The sequence below is a fragment of the Natator depressus genome, chromosome 3 (genome assembly GCF_965152275.1).
Source record: "Natator depressus isolate rNatDep1 chromosome 3, rNatDep2.hap1, whole genome shotgun sequence".
NCBI classification, from domain to species: Eukaryota; Metazoa; Chordata; order Testudines; family Cheloniidae; genus Natator; species Natator depressus.
The window spans coordinates 59325819-59341607 of NC_134236.1; the positions used below are offsets into that span (position 1 = coordinate 59325819).

The window sequence follows — 15789 nt, forward strand, 5'->3', positions numbered from 1 at the left end:
CGCAGCTGAATGCTGTACAGCGCTTTTCCAAACTGCAAAACCACCTGGCTCTGTCTGTGCGCCCACGTAACACAGACACACGCACCTGCCCCGGGGGCAGCGCGGGGCGGGCGCCCCCCAGCCCCGCCCCAATAGCTACCCCTGGGCCTCAGGCTGGGAACTCGCGACGGCGCAGCAACAAAGACCGGCCACTGACGCCACTTACGGCCAGCCGGGCAGGCACCGCGTGGCGTGGGGCGGGGCTCGGCTCTTCGCTCTCTCCGGGGCCGCACGCAGCCGGGGCGGGGCACGTGACTCGCAGCCTCGGAAATTCCGCGGGCGGGGGAGACCGCGCTGCCGCTTCCTTCGGTCCTCCAGGGCAGACGAGACGCGCTTGTTGCGCCTCGGCTGCCGCGATGGTGCCTACTTCCTGCTCCGCCCTCTCGTTGTCAGCCACCTTCCAGGGGCGGGGTCCGGGGACCGCAGCCATGGCGGCGCCCAGAGGGAGCGTGGAATGGCGGGTCCGCGGTTCACTCTTCCGCTGACCCCGGGGCCTGCCGTCTCCCAGCCCGCGGCGTGACTGCGGGGAAGCCCCGCCCCTCCCCCAAGCGGTTGCTCCTGAGGTCTCCTTGCCGCCCCCATGTTCCTGCTCCGCCGCCGCCGCGCGCTACCGCCCGCCCCGTCGCCCTGGCGCCGCCGCGCGGGGAGCGATGGCACCGCGCCTCGCTGGGATGTCGTCGTTATCGGCGGGGGCCATGCCGGGACGGAGGCGGCGGCGGCGGCGGCTCGGAGCGGGGTCCGGACGCTGCTCGTCACGCACAAGGCCGACACCATCGGTAACCGCGTCCCCCGGAGCCCGTCAGTCGCCCGCGCTGTGACCCTTTCTGTGCGTCGCGTGGGCTCCCGGGCAGCGCCCGGCGCAGAGAGACTCACAGCCCCCGGCTGATCGTAGGGAGCCTAAAGGGTCACGGCCACCGAGCCGGGGAGAGCGTTCCTGGCCACCGATGCTGCGGGAGAGCTGAGCACGTCTAGGGTCCAGCAGGACTCGTCTATTGCAAGCCCTAGGGCTGGTTTACACGTAAAACTTAGATCGACATAGCTGCATCGCTTGGGGGGTGGAAAATTCACACCCTGAGTGCAGTAGCTAGGCTGATCTATGCCCCCCTTGCCCTCCCGCCTCCCCCCGCCCCCGACGCTCCAAGGTGGAAGGAAGAATGCTTCCATAAACTAGCTACCACTGTTTGGGAGGTGGAGTTCGTTCAGCATTGGAAAAACTCCTTTTATTGGTCTAGGATGTGTCTACTCTGTGCTGCTATAATGGCATAGCTACAGCGCTGTAGCACCCATAACGTAGATGTGGCCATAATCACAAAAGGTAGATGCTTTTCCTCGCTCTGAGATGTCCCTCTTATGTCCTTCACTCAACTAGAATTACTTCCGTCTTAGGGACAGACAGGTCTACACTTAAAACACTGCACTGGCACAGCTGCATCAGTGCAGCTGTGCCACTGTAACGCTAACATGAAGACACTCCTACTCTGACGGAAGAGAGCTCTCCCGTCGGCATAGTTAATTTAGCTCCCCAAGAGGCAGCAGTTATGTTAACAAGGGAAGCTTTCCGCTGACAACGCTGTCTACACCGGCCCAGGGGAGGGAGGTTGGTATAACAACATTGCACATGGGGTGTGGATTTTTCACACCCCCGAGCGAAACAGTTCTACCAATGTAAAGCTGTAGTGTAGACCAGACATCAAATTGAGTGTCTAACTAGCTAGCTGTCATTGAAATACTGTCCTTTGCTTGAAGCTTGAGTGACTACATTGTCTTGCTATGATGCGTATGAGAAACAGCTGAGCTTCACCAGCATACTTGTGGCACACACAGTCTGTTTCCCCTAGTAGCTTTGCATGTGTGACAGAACCCAGTGGATTCTATGGCCACACCGTGATATGTAACTAACCTTTTAGTAGTTTCTGTGATGTCTCATGAGAGGCAGCATAGACGTGTAGACGAGTATGAGGCTAGGAGCCAAGATCCCGGTCTAATGGTGAGTTATGATACTGTGGCCTTGAGCTGCCTTCTTGTTAAACAGTAGTAATAAATGCTAGGGTTCAGAAAATGCAAGGCTGCCATTAGTTGATGAAAAAAGGCTCTCTTTTGTTTTATCCAGGGCAAATGTCATGTAACCCTTCCTTCGGTGGCATTGGAAAGGGGCATCTCATGAGGGAGGTGGATGCCCTAGACGGGCTGTGTGCTCGGATCTGTGATCAGTCTGGAGTTCATTACAAGGTGCTAAACCGGTGTAAGGGGCCTGCTGTGTGGGGTCTCCGAGCCCAGATTGATAGGAAACTCTATAAAGAAAACATGCAGGTGAGAATGACATGGCAGGGGGAGAAGAGAAGTAATGGGGTAAAATGGGATGGGGAATTTCTGACTGGGTCAAGGGAAATGGGAGAGAAGTAAAACCTGGGTCTAATTAGAGAAACAAATAGCCCACGATGGTTCTGGTGTCCACATTTTTTAAAGGATGTTGAAAAATTGAGAGGGTGCAGATAGAAGGTAAAACTCATTTGAGGCTAGAAACAGTGTCTGACAATGTGAGACTGAAAGAGCTCAATTTGTTTAGCTTATCAAAAACAATCTAGAGGCAACTTAATTATGGTATATAAGTAGCTCTGTGGAGAGAAAATACTAGGTACTAAAGGGCTCTTTAATCTATCGGAGAAAGACATGACAAGAACCAATGGCTGGAAACTGAAACCTGTTTGGAAATAAGGCGCAGGTTTTTAACAGTGAACATGATTAACCACTAGGGAATGGGAAATGGTGGATTCTCCATCTCTTAAGTCTTCAAGACTGGAAGCCTTTCTGCAAGATACTTTTGTCAAACACAAGTTATTGAGCTGAATACAGGGTAACTGACCTGTGTTGTACAGGAGATCAGAGTAAATCTAATTGTTCCTTCTGGCCTTAAAATCTATTAGTGCTTCATTTCCATGTAATAAATCCCAAACAGTGCAGTAATTGGATGTCCTGGGCAGCGAGTTAGATCACAAGTACAGTGAAATGACCTGATGACAGAGTGGGAAAGCAATGGGGTGAAAGAAAGGAAGCTCTGTGTATCCAGGAGGGAGGCTGTTGCTGAATGTTTTGGGGACGAGGTTCTGAGATGTTATTCTGAGGGGAGGGCAGGCCCATCTTAGTGATGTATGGACACTCAATGCTTCCTTCTTTCATGGCAGAAAGAAATCTTTAACACTCCACTGCTGACTGTTCATGAGGCATCCGTGGAGGATCTTCTCCTGATGGAACCAGAGCCAGACCGTCCTGGGAAATGCCAAGTCAGTGGGGTCATTCTAGGTACATACTGGAAGCTCAAGGTGCTTCACTGGGTTGGTTATGTCTTGGTCGTAAGTGGGACCATGAGAGTAAACATGTCTGGTTCCTCAAGTTGACTTATGCTTAAAGGCTGGACTGGTAAAAGGATAAGGAGTCTTTCGTTAATCTGGTTTAGGTTGAGTATGAGCGAAACAAACCAGCCATCACAGTGGTGGGTGTGAGAACTAGGTGATTTGGAGAACAGATTTACAAAGGTTTATCTATAGACCAGTCATTCAGAATATGTCCCAGGCTATATGAGAAGATTTTGTTGGGTTAATCAGGTGTGCCAGAGACAAACTCCTTTTCCTCTAATAAGTGTTTGACTTGTGAAAAAGAGTATATTTTTCTTAGTACATTGTCTAGTGAGTGTTATCCACATTACAGACATCACCATCACACGTAGCACCAACTGACTCCCTTGCTGACAATCTCATCAAGATGAAGAAATGCATGGAACTGGTCCCTAGAAGTGAGCTTTTCAGGGTAGCCATCAGGCATGAGAGAAGTGTAGAAGGAATTATTCATAATTCTTATTTCGTGGCTATCTGGTTGTCATCCTGTCTCGGTAGAAGAACTTCAGCCACCATTGCTGCCAGACCAACACCTTTCCCCAGTAGTAACATGAAAATAAGCAGCTTTGCACTGATGAGACCTTTTACTTTAACTTTCATGTTTGTAAGTTCTTGTATTTCCTCTGTCACTTTACTGATGAGGGCCTAAAATCTGTGGATAAAATTTTCTTCCCATCAGAAAGAAATTCTAAGCACTCAAGGACCCTCCAGCTGTCTTTGTCATCAGTCCTTGGTGCGGAAGGAGAGGGGTAGAGTCATTGAAATTTGGGTCCGCAACTTATTGGGCTTTGTTCTGGTCACTGGCACTCGCTCTTGTCCCCTCAGATGAGGATGAGACAGAGTACTGGGAATGTTAAACTGCGCCTGGTTTTGTGTCTCCATAAGTTTTGTCTGTATTGACAAGAGGCGCACGCAAATTCAGTGGAGAATGTGGGCTGGTGCTAAGTAACAGCACCAAAAACATCAAGGGCTTGTTAATATGAAATGTGCTTATTTCTATAAACTGACTCTATTCCAGGGGATGGAAGCAGAGTCCACGCTGGGAGTGTCATCTTGACTACAGGCACGTTTCTGAGGGGGGTGGTCTTCATCGGATTAAAGATGCATCCCGCTGGGCGATTAGGGGATCAGCCCTCCATTGGGCTGGCTCAGACCTTGGAGAAACTGGGATTTGCTGTGGGGAGGCTGAAGACTGGGACCCCACCTCGACTGGCCAAAGACTCTATTGACTTCAGCATTCTGGAGAGGCACATGGCTGACAACCCTCCTGTGCCATTCAGCTTCCTCAGTGAGGCTGTGTGGATCAAGGTGGGATGGAATGCTGATAATACACATGCAGTTGGGGTGAGCTGGGAAAGTGCTCTCAGGGTGATCCCTATACTGCTGTGATCAGCACCATCAAGGCAGTGTGTGGGTGGGGTCTGCTGGCTGAGGAAGTGGTCTTGTCAGTGTTTGACCCATGCAATCAGAGGGTGTCCAGCTACCTCACCTTGATGGCTCAGAATTCTGCTTCTCTGAGGCATCAGCTCTTAGATAGGAAGGGTAAGGCCAGCTGGAATGCCATGGACCTCCACCCCATATCCATCACCTTCCTTGGGATATCTGTTCTGTAATTGGGTAGTGTATTGATTAGAGCAGAGAACATGGTTTCAAGGCTCCCAGGGTTATACTACTCACTGCCACTGACTTACTCTTCAGCTTGTTATTTAACATCACTGAACATCTGTGCAACGGGGATGACAACGCTACCCCCCTTTCAATGCTATTATGTTTGTAGAGCATTTTGAGGTCTTTAGAAAAAAACTGCTAAATAAGTGCAAAGTAGTATTGTTGGATTAAATCCAAATGATTCTTGACCTCTGTCAGCCAGAAGATCAGCTCTCATGCTACCGGACTCTCACCAATGCCAAAGTGGAGCATATCATCCACAATAGCCTTCACCTGAACAACCATGTACAGGAGACAACAAGAGGGCCCCGGTGAGTATGGGGCATCCTGGAGAGATCTTTCTGTAGTGATCTGACAGTGTATCTGAAGCCCTCTGGGTCTCCCTTGTGTAGCTTCGGGAAGGGCTGTTCTGAGAGATTGCTTCTCTCCATGTCAGCGCCCTTGTTGTGATGGCTGTTGCCTGTTCCAGATACTGTCCCTCGCTTGAATCCAAAGTTCTGCGCTTTCCAAACCGCATTCATCAGCTGTGGCTGGAGCCTGAGGGTCTGGATTCCAATGTCATCTACCCCCAAGGGATGTCAATGACTCTGCCGCCGGAGCTCCAGGAGCAGGTGATTGCGTGCATCCGTGGCTTGGAGAAAGCCAAGATGATGCAGCCAGGTGAGTGAGGGCCAGATGACTCCAACCAGTGTGACCTGGCCCTTTCCAGACCACCTTTCCACTGAAGGGGGTGGAGGAGAGTCTACATTGCAAAGGCATCTGGAAATGTGACCCCTACTGTATCCAGAGGCTGAGGGTGTGAAAAAACCTACATGCCCTTGCACTTGGGGGTGAGTGGGGAGGTGTTATATCATCCTGGGCTGTCAGTGGGAATTCTGACACCTTTATTCTGTGGAATAGGGCGGGGTGTTTGATTTTGTCTGTCTGGTTTGCTTGTAATAGGCTATGGGGTTCAGTATGACTTTCTGGACCCCCGTCAGCTCAGTGCTTCCCTTGAGTCTCGTCTTGTTCAGCGACTCTTCTTTGCAGGACAGATAAATGGCACCACGGGCTATGAAGAAGCTGCAGCCCAGGTGAGCAGATCTGGAAGTGCATGCTCCACGCTCAAAAGGGGAATGGATAGAACCTGAAAGGCCTCCTCTGAACTAGCAAGCCTGGTAGATGTAATTCACCTCCAGTGCAGCCCCCAATGGCAGTAACAGTGTAGTGCAGATGGGAACAGCTTTGCCACTGTGTCATCCAACACTAGTCATAGGGCATGGCTACACTTGCAGATGTAGGGTACTGAGAGTTAAACCAGCCCTCGGAGAGCGCAGTAGGGAAAGCACTGCCGTGTGTTCACACTGTCAGTTGCAAGCGCACTGGCATGGCCACATTAGCAGCTCTTGCAACACCACAGAGAGCAGTGCATTGTGGTAGCTATCCCAGCATGCAAGTGGCTGCAACTTGCTTTTCAAATGGGGATGGGGTGGGGTGGAGTGTGACAGGGTGTGTGTTGTGTGTATGTGGGGGGAGAGAGAGTTTGTTTTGGGGGGCTGAGAGCATGTCAGCATGCTGTCTTATAAGTTCAGACAGCACCAGACCCCCCGCCTCTCTCTCACACACTCACAGCAAGCAGCATTCCACACTAATGGTTGCTTTGTCCCAGAGTGGATAAGCAGCCGGCTGTTGGAAATGGAGCTTTGAAAGGGCATATCCGCATTCCTATAGCCGATTCCAAAACAATGACAAGAGTGGCCACTTGACTTAAGGGGATTATGGGACGTTTCTGGAGGCCAGTCACAGTGCAGTAATGCAGCACCTCGTTCACACTGACGCCCGGGCATTTCAGCCGGGGCACAGCAAGCTTTACGCTTCTCATGGAGGTGGATTACCGGGAGCGCTCCAGCTGCAGAGTCCAGGCGCTCTAAGTGCCTTGCCACTGTGGACGGGTCGGCAGTTAGGGTGCCTGGGGCTGTTTTAATGCTCTCTAACTTACAAGTGTAGCCAAGCCCACAGCCCGCCTGCACCCTGCCTGCATTTTGGCTTCTATCTTGATTACCACTGCTGGAGTCGCACCAGTGATGCATTACAGCTACAAAGTCTGTTAGTGTAGACACAGCCACATGGGCAGTGTGGAGATTGCACTCCTGATGGGCATGACTGGGAGCACATGTGAAAAGTCTCCAGTGGCTGCACTGACTGAAGGTGTCTTAGAATTCTAACCCCAATCAGCAACTGCAGTACTGGACAGTGAGGGGAGAAGCACTGACCGTAAAAAACCCCACAAACTAGTGGTACCGAACAGCACTGCAAACCATATAGGTACTATGTCAGACAGTGGCTGCCTTGTCACTCTTCTCCTTCCTCCTGCAAGCGATCCCAGTGCTGTTCCCACACGGCACTGTTCCCACTGGGCACTGCCTGAGTTGTGGATATGATCTGGGATTATGTGCACACGGCTGTCAGAGCATTCAGCAGCAAAGGCCCTGCTATTCTCAGGAACCACTTTCCTACAACTTCGTTTTTAAAAATGCCAAGGAATCCTAAAGTCAGCCCAAGAGGCTAGTTTCCTGGTGCCCTGGTGTGATTATTGGTAGCAAGGACTAAAGCAGCTGGAAGAGCTGCAGAAAAAAAATGCTTCTCAGGGGACAGACGGACATACAGGCAGGATAGGATCATGTTGCTCACCCGTGAGCCCCTCTGAATTGATTAAGTAGCAATGATGACTAGCTCCAAGCAGTCTGCCTGACATTCAGGCTGAAAGATAGTCACCACAACACATGCTTTCAGCTGGGGGAGAACAAGGAGGGGATCCTCAGAGCTCTGAAAGGGATGTGGAGAGCCTCTTCTTTCCCAGTGCGGGAATTAAACCACTAGGGCAGTTAAAGCATCACAGACCATCACACACCTCATGTGACATGGAGTGTGCTACACAGACCTAATGGCTTGTATTTGGCCACATGTGTGGATCAGGAAAGTACCATTGTGCTGGTTTCGCAGCAGCTCCTATGACCATTTTTGCTCTCTGTCAGGGAGTGATTGCTGGGATCAACGCTGGCCTGCGTGTCAGTGGCAAGCCCCCTTTTATCATTAGCCGCACGGAGGGCTACATCGGAGTCTTGATCGATGACCTCACCACCCTAGGCACCAATGAACCATACCGCATGTTCACCAGCCGAGTGGAATTCCGCATGTCCCTGCGGCCCGATAACGCAGACAGCAGGCTCACCCTCCGAGGTAGGCAGTCGCGTCTCCTGGTGATGTTCACAGCCCTGTCTGTGCACCCTCTCTTGCTCACACGTGCTCTCTCTCTGAAGGTTTTGAGGAAGCTGGCTGTGTGTCCCAACAGCGATATGCACAAGCATCTCGGATGAAGGCTGCTATAGAGGAGGCAATAGCAGTGCTAAAATCTCTTCAGTTCACTGCCACCAAGTGGTCCAGGCTGGTTCCAGAGGCTCCCATAAGCACCAATCGAAGCTCACTTGCCAGGTAAAGGCTACAGCTGATCCTTTCTTGTCTGTCCAGTGTGTACTTCTGCAGAAGACACCTTTCTTTTTCTCTTCTCTGCTTTCTAAAACTCCGTTAGTAAATCTAATTCTGTGGAGGTGGTGTGGTGGCAGACTGACAGCCTGTCTTAGCCATGGAAGAGGTATAGCACTGGCTGCGGCAAAGTGGCACTTTCTATGCAACGTGCCTCAGTCCTGCTCTGGAGCGACTATTCCCTGGTTGTGTGAAGGTACTCCACGCTTTAGTGCTGGTCAGCCCGTGGCGCCTCTACTGAGACTGCTGACAAGGGAGGTGATGGTTGGACGATGTGGACCTAGGAACTAGACTGAGACACCAACTCATTTCACCTAGGCCAGATGGTAGCAGTTCTTGGTCACGGTGGCCCTAGTCCCTCCATCTCTCCTAGTCTCCCCTCTCTTTACCTTCCCTTTTGTTGTTTTTCAGGTCAATACCTGAAAACTCCCTCGCTAGGTACTTTCCAGTTTCAAGGTTCCTCAGATGCCATTATGTAGCCACCTTCTCCCTATTTGCCTACCCAAATGTGCCCTCCTCTCAGCAAAGAGCTGCTCTCCCTTACTCATCTGATGGTGGCAGGAAAAGGGGTTAGGTTCTGTGATCATTCATCTCTGAACTGTCCTTCCAAAGCTAAATTCAGTGGCTCTCGCTAGGAACAGCTGTTAACCTGTTCTGGGTAATTCGCTGGCCTTGTTACCGTGTTCTTGTTTTCACAGTGCCCTGGACATCCTTCAGTATCCAGAGGTCACCATGGAGCTTTTGGCAAGAGCTATCCCAGAGCCCTTGAGAAAGTTTGCTGAATGCAGAGAACTGGCAAAGAGGCTGAAAATAGAAGGTATTAGGAGTCTGCTAGTCCTCCTTAACCAGATCTGCTCAATGGCTTTAGAGCTCATTCAGTGGTGAATGAGCACAGACCAGAAACCCCAGTCATCTCTGCATGGACTTGAGTGGGGAAAGAATTATTGCCCCCAGAGCACCAGACCCATTCATCTCTGGCCCCCAGCCCTCCCCTGGAGAGGCCCCTATTCTCCTCCTTTTGGGGGACGAGAGGAATTGTCTCATTGTTCATTCTGTCCTGTTTTTTCCCACCATACCACTCCATCAATGGCTTGCAAGCTGCCCCAGAGGACCAGCCTCTCCTCAGGGGAGAGGAACATTGTCTGTGTTTATTCATTCCCATTGCAAGCTGAGTTGGTGAAACTTTCCAAAGCACCTACAGGTGTTAAACTCCCTAGTCCCTGGCAGTTAGAGGCTTAATTCTCTTAGGTACTTTTGAAAATCCCACCCAGAAGTCCTAGTTCTGGGGACAAGAGCGCCTGTGCTGTAAATGTATTGTATCTTTATTATTTTCTCTGTGCCCCCCACAACTCCCATTGCAGCTGTTTATGAGTGGCATGTAGCCAGCCAGCAGCAGGAAATAGAGGAAGTACGTCGAGATGAAGCTCTCCAGCTGCCGGAGGACTTAGATTACTTTGCCATTGATGCATCGTTGTCCCAGGAAGTGCGAGAGAAACTAGACTCCAACCGCCCCCAGACGGTGAGGCACTGGGTCAGGGATGAGGATGGAACAGTGATGGAATCCCATCTAAGCACCAAATGCTTCCATATCTGTCCAAGGGACTCTTTGTATGGGTGTCTAAATATGTATATGCTGGCGAGGAAGGGGAGGACTAAACACTCAGTGTGTGTCATGTCTCTATTTTGGAGTTGGACATCATTGTCTGGAATAAGGCTCGCTGGAAAGCTTCAGAGACTCGGGTGTTCTCCAGTTGATCTGTTACTGTTTCTGTTGACAGATCGGAGCAGTCAGCCGCATTCCTGGGATTACACCAGCCGCCATTGTTAACCTGCTGAGATTTGTGAAGACCAATCGGCAAAGGACAGAGCACATAGAGCACTCTAGGATTGGCAGACCCTTACCAGAGGGAAATACGCTTGGGAAGAGTAAATTTCAGAACTCAAGCTTGAGCTGTGCTTCATGAGGAGGAACCAGAAAATGGCTTTGTTAAAATGCCTTCACGAAGGAGAGTACAGTCATTAGACAGTATACAGATGAGTATGCTACACCTAAAGCCAAAAACCATTGTAGCTGTTTCCTATGGCTTATGTCATCAGTTTAATCTGAAGTCAGCATACCCATGAGCTTTTGTAGAGTGACCAGGAGTCTAAGTAGCTCATCAGTGTGTCATGCTCCTCTTGAGTTAAAATAAAATGATGGTGGGGATATCGGTCAATCAAACACCTATTAAAAAGCATTGCTGAAAAAACATCCCTTCTACCCAAGGTGTTGACTAAGGAGGAACATATCGCCCTGTTGAGCAGTGAGCAGCATGAGATGCTAGTGAGAACTAGAAAGCCAAAAGCCCAGTAACTCTCTGCTTATTGTCTTCAATAGGACTTGGATTTGTCCCCAACTCTGCAGTGGCTGGCGCTGCTTTTGTTTTAATATGATTTCAGCCAGCTGGAAACATTCCTGCTTATGGAAAGAATTTATAAATACTTACCTTATAGTAACTCTTTTTAATGGGCTGAGGGTAATGTTAAGATGCAACCCCCTGGGCCTCAAATTTTAAAATTAACTTTGGGAGGTAACTCAATTGGGAGGGCTGGCTTTCAATCTGATCATGAAGAAAAGTTAACTTTCAATTTAGATGAAACTTTAGGATCACTCTTCCATTTATTTATTTTCCAGAAGCCATTAACTCATACCCAGCATATAGCTTGAGAAATGGTTACCCCAGAACACAGTAGGATGGGAAGATTTAACGTATTCAATTAATTATTATTACTCAGAAAAGCGATACTGCAGAATGGCACCTTCACTCAACAAACTTGCTCATTTAGTGACAAAAATAAGCACTCTACCCTTGTTAGTCCCACAGAGTCAACAGAGCTAAGGCTGTGGGACCTGGAGTCTGTTTCTTCTTACGCACCATCAACCGAGCTGTCTATTAATTTCCTGTCAGTTACACCTGTACAACCCAGCGAGACAATGAGTTTGCATGGGCATCACTGAAGGACTGATTTGACTTTTAATACTGGTGGGCAGGCATGAGAAAGAAAGAACCCAGGTTTACTCTGCCCCTAGGTTGAGTTTGCAGGGCTGGCATTTAGGAGAAAAAACATCTTTTTACTTTGTAAATATGAGACAAACGCACAATCCCTAGTGCCATTTTTGCAGGCATCTTTCAGAGCAGAACTACATTTCTAAGCCACATGAGGAACAGCTTTGGAGTGACTGCTCTTTTGTCTGTGCTCGGCTTCTCGGGAAACTGAGTGGAGTTGCCAGTCCTCTGTCATAAGCCTGAATTCACTGATGTCAAAACAATAGCATAAATGTGTCTTTTTGCCTGTTTGAAAACACAGAGGTAGATTACTTATTGCAAAAACTAAATGCTGGGAATGGAGAATATATTTATAATGTTTTAGTTTTAGAATGCTGCAACACACACTTCTAATGGATAAACATAGCTTAAAATACCCATTATCCATGAAACATAATACAGAATGAATCGTGCTATAGAGAAGCGTGTGAGAAGAACTGAATGTAAACAATGATTTCCTGTATGCCAGTCCACTTAGTTGTTTTACCATACAAGTCTTGGAAGGGCATAAATATTCTCTAACAAAAAACAGTTAGCACGGGTATATATTCTATGATGGAACTGACTTTGCAGGACATTTCTGGCTGGAGGGTTAAAAAAGCTCCATGTTAAAAAGATTGTGCCTCTTCCAAAAAAAATCCTGAATTTTAAGCAATTATCTTAGGGATTGATTATCAACCCTTGGAATTAACCAGGATATCTGTGCCTGTGCTTAAGAGGAGAAGTCTGAAATGGCATTTCTTTTCAAGTATGAAAGCAATGAGTGAGCAGGCTTGCCTAACTATCCCCAGTATCCAGTGCTCTGTCAGCTCTTGGAAGGAGACTCACCCCTCTCAGTTGCCACAAAGAGGTGGAAAAAGGTAAGATGCACAATCCTAGGTAATATGAAGAAACTCCTAGGCCTCCTCTAAACTCCAGCTATCCAGCAGTGGGATAGTCAGTCTGCATCCCAAATGTTTTACTCTGATATTAACAACTCAAAATAGTAGCATGTAATAAAGTACATCATAGCTGTACCTCACTTAAAAGCTGAGATTGACATTTCCTTCAAACTTACTGTAGCTTTTAAAAAGATTAAATGTGAACAAATGCAAACAAACATATGAAAAAACAAATATTGCAGCTTTGTCTGGCCCAGGGGCTTGTATGAGTTTTATAAGGGTTCAGATCCCACTGCAGACTGAGATTGTGTTTTATACTTAACCTGTAAACAGTTCAGGGTAGAGACTGTCTCTCACTATGCACTGCTACAGGCTGGGGACTGGCTGGCTGAAAAGGACCTGGGGATTACAGTAATTATCTATCTCACAGAAGTGTTGTGAAGCTAGCTAAAGACTGTGAGGTGCTCAGCAATTATGGTAATGAAGGGGGGCACAGAAGTACTTAAGAGAGAGGTGACAAAATACCCAACCAGTCACTGATTTAAATGAAGTAGTGTCTACACAGTGCCAGAGAATACACCAGAAATAGTGACTGACTATAATCTACACATTAATTAATGCATGACAACTGGGGTCACAGAGGGGGTTATGTGCATGGAATCAAAGGCAGAATTTGGAAGCGAGGTGAGCAGGCAACCTTCGTTAGAAAACAAGCAATCAAAGATCTGCTATTGTCGACACTGTTATCCATATGTTTAGTAATAGAATGAAATTACATTAGAAATGGGTTTTAGGTACTAGGAATATCACTTATACTGTGTCGCAAAAATAGGGAGTGAAGAGACTTGAATCCTGTCTGCACTAGGATTGGGTGGAAACCTGGGTGCTCTGCAGTTGAGTATTTTTATACAGAATCTGAATCTAGTAAATCATTTTGCATTAAACTATAAACACACTTTCTAAATGCTTTTCCTAAGCCAGTGTAGAGTGGCTCTTGATCTAACATTGCAGGGAATGTTTGTTTCCCTTCCAGCAGTCAGTCAGTCATGTCAGAGCAGATTCTTGTCCTCTCCATTTACAGTAAGAGCCAAGTCAGGGGCCAGGCGTGCACTAGTAGAGTTTGTAGGCTGTCAGCTTATGTGGGTTAGTATTTTGGACAGCCAAACTGTAGACTGGCCTTTGGTTCTCAATGGTTTGGAAGGTTCAGAGGTTTCTGCACCCCTACTTGTAAGACTGCTGTTCAATGCATAATCCTGGCATGTATCTCTTTGAACTTCATTGTTATAATACTAGTTTCAGTCTCATTTGAGAGTCTTTGAGTTTTAACCTTTTGTTGTGTAAGTTGCATACTGTACTCTAAGTACTTACAGAAATTGACCGGAAACTAGATTGACATGAAACCAAAGGGCTTTGTTGTTGACTACATTGGCACTATACCAATTTATACCAGCTGAGTTTTGCTGTTCTGTGGTTCGCTGGGGAAGGAACACGTCAGTTCCCTGTTACTGCTCTTTTTAATCAGCAATTTAGTTAGAGCTATTTTAAAGTTCAAAGGAACTCCTGTTGAGTTCCCTTCACCCTCTTTCTCTTTTTTGTTGTTCCTGGCAGACAACATTTGCTTCTCTGAGTTCTTTCTTGTTAGGAGTCATTCAGTAAGAGAATCCTTTGTATTCCCTTCCTTCAACAGAGTACATATTAAGGGCAAACTTCTGCTACAAAGGCAAACAAGAATGTTTGCCAGTAAAATAGCTCAGGAACAAAAGAGGTGAGATGGACTATAATGCTACAGCACGGAGCTCCTAGATTTTCTTATGGAATGCAGACAATTCAGTTTTGCAGAAGAAAATTGGAACTTCCAGGCAAGATGTTGCCCCAAACTGAATCTGGGATAGTTTGATGGTAAAAGAAAGGGGGGAGACATCGACAAACTGGCAGGTACTGTGGCCTATCAAGGTGATCTGGCGATGAAGGTCGTGCACAGCTTTGATGTTTTGTCATGCCTGTAACTGTTGAAACAACAGTTCAGCTATGAAGGAGTTGCTGCCCTTTCAACAAGGCTGTTTTCTCTCTTCCTGTCTACACTGCTGCAGCATGCTCTAGTGTGGGGAGAGGGAAAGCCATGCAGAAGCTGTGTGGGATGACTCAGGTGGGGGAGAAGTGAATGTAGCATGCCCTGTATCACATTTGGTCAATACTGGCTCCCTATTCAATTTCAGATCCATTTCAATATCCTGCCTCTGAGCTTTAACACCCTCAATGAGCCAGCCCTGAGTTGTCTCAGAACCCCACCTCTTACTCCAGCCTGGCAGCTATAATTGAGTGGCCCCTGGCTAAAACTGTTGATGCCTGGGAGAATGGCCTTTTTGAGGACAAGCCTAAGCCATGGAGCTTCTCTGCCAGTTGCAATAAAGGTGCATCAGGAAGGTCGGGGAAGACACTAGCAATAAAATTGAGCCTATGAAGGCCAGATTTTTTTAGTCAATTTTAGCATGTAAACAGCATACAACTACTATGGTGATTAGCAAAAGAGAGGGAGAAACAGTGCTGGAGCTATCTAGCTCCAGAGTATTTAAATACTAGCTGTGTCAATTCAGCACTTATATATAATCATTAGTTCTTATAGGGAAGGGTGAAGAAACTTCTAAGCTAAAGATGTTAGCCAAGATTTCCAAAGGTCAGTAGTGATTTAGGTGCCCAACATGCTAGAAATTATACATATGGAGTCTTTTGGCCCAGCTATGTGCTTTTGGGTTAGTTTGCTCCGAAATGGCCGTAAGATAGCAGAAGGAGAAGCTGCTATTCTGCATTCCACGTTTTATTACACACATGGCTAGCGAATGCATTCTCGCTGCAAGGTGCTGGCCACCCTTTGTTCTGCAGCAATACGCTGTAAGCAAGTGTCTGTTTCACAAAGCTCTGAGATGTGCCACTGGGTGGAGCTGAATAACCACTTTGCTGTCCGAGCAGGAGCAATAGCTTCGAAGTGATTTATTTTTTAACATTGTTTTAACCATGTCACCCTCCTATGGGCTTGCTAAGAAAACTTTGGTTAAACAAATGCATTATAAGCAGGGACTGGAGGCTGTCAAAATGGATTATTTGGGGTAAATATTTTAATAATTAAAGACCAGGATTTAAAAACAGGAGTTGGGGAACTGGGTAGCATCAGATGATAGCTATTCAGAAATGCAGGCGGGAACA

General features: G+C 47.7%; 1 protein-coding gene across 2 annotated transcripts; it reads left to right on the top strand.

Moving 5' to 3' along the window:
- Positions 1-604: 604 nt before the first annotated feature.
- Positions 605-13866, top strand: MTO1 (mitochondrial tRNA translation optimization 1). Of its 2 annotated transcripts, none has more exons than XM_074947982.1 (12): positions 605-815; positions 2150-2349; positions 3222-3339; positions 4450-4739; positions 5298-5410; positions 5536-5759; positions 6042-6172; positions 8114-8318; positions 8399-8570; positions 9320-9438; positions 9983-10140; positions 10400-13866. In XM_074947982.1, exons 1-12 carry the CDS (start codon positions 620-622, stop codon positions 10583-10585), a joined length of 2112 nt encoding a protein of 703 aa, XP_074804083.1. In that variant the 5' UTR covers positions 605-619; the 3' UTR covers positions 10586-13866. The 2 variants fall into 2 exon arrangements, with proteins under 2 accessions (XP_074804083.1, XP_074804084.1); XM_074947983.1 differs by having other exon boundaries at positions 5569-5759; positions 10400-13865.
- Positions 13867-15789: the final 1923 nt, after the last annotated feature.

Coding starts and splice junctions, on each gene's coding strand:
- MTO1 (XM_074947982.1), top strand. CDS start 620: ATGTTCCTGCTCCGCCGCCGCCGCGCGCTACCGCCCGCCCCGTCGCCC. Junction 5,411..5,535: donor GAGACAACAAGAGGGCCCCG/GTGAGTATGGGG, acceptor TCTCCATGTCAG/CGCCCTTGTTGTGATGGCTG. Junction 8,319..8,398: donor CAGCAGGCTCACCCTCCGAG/GTAGGCAGTCGC, acceptor CTCTCTCTGAAG/GTTTTGAGGAAGCTGGCTGT.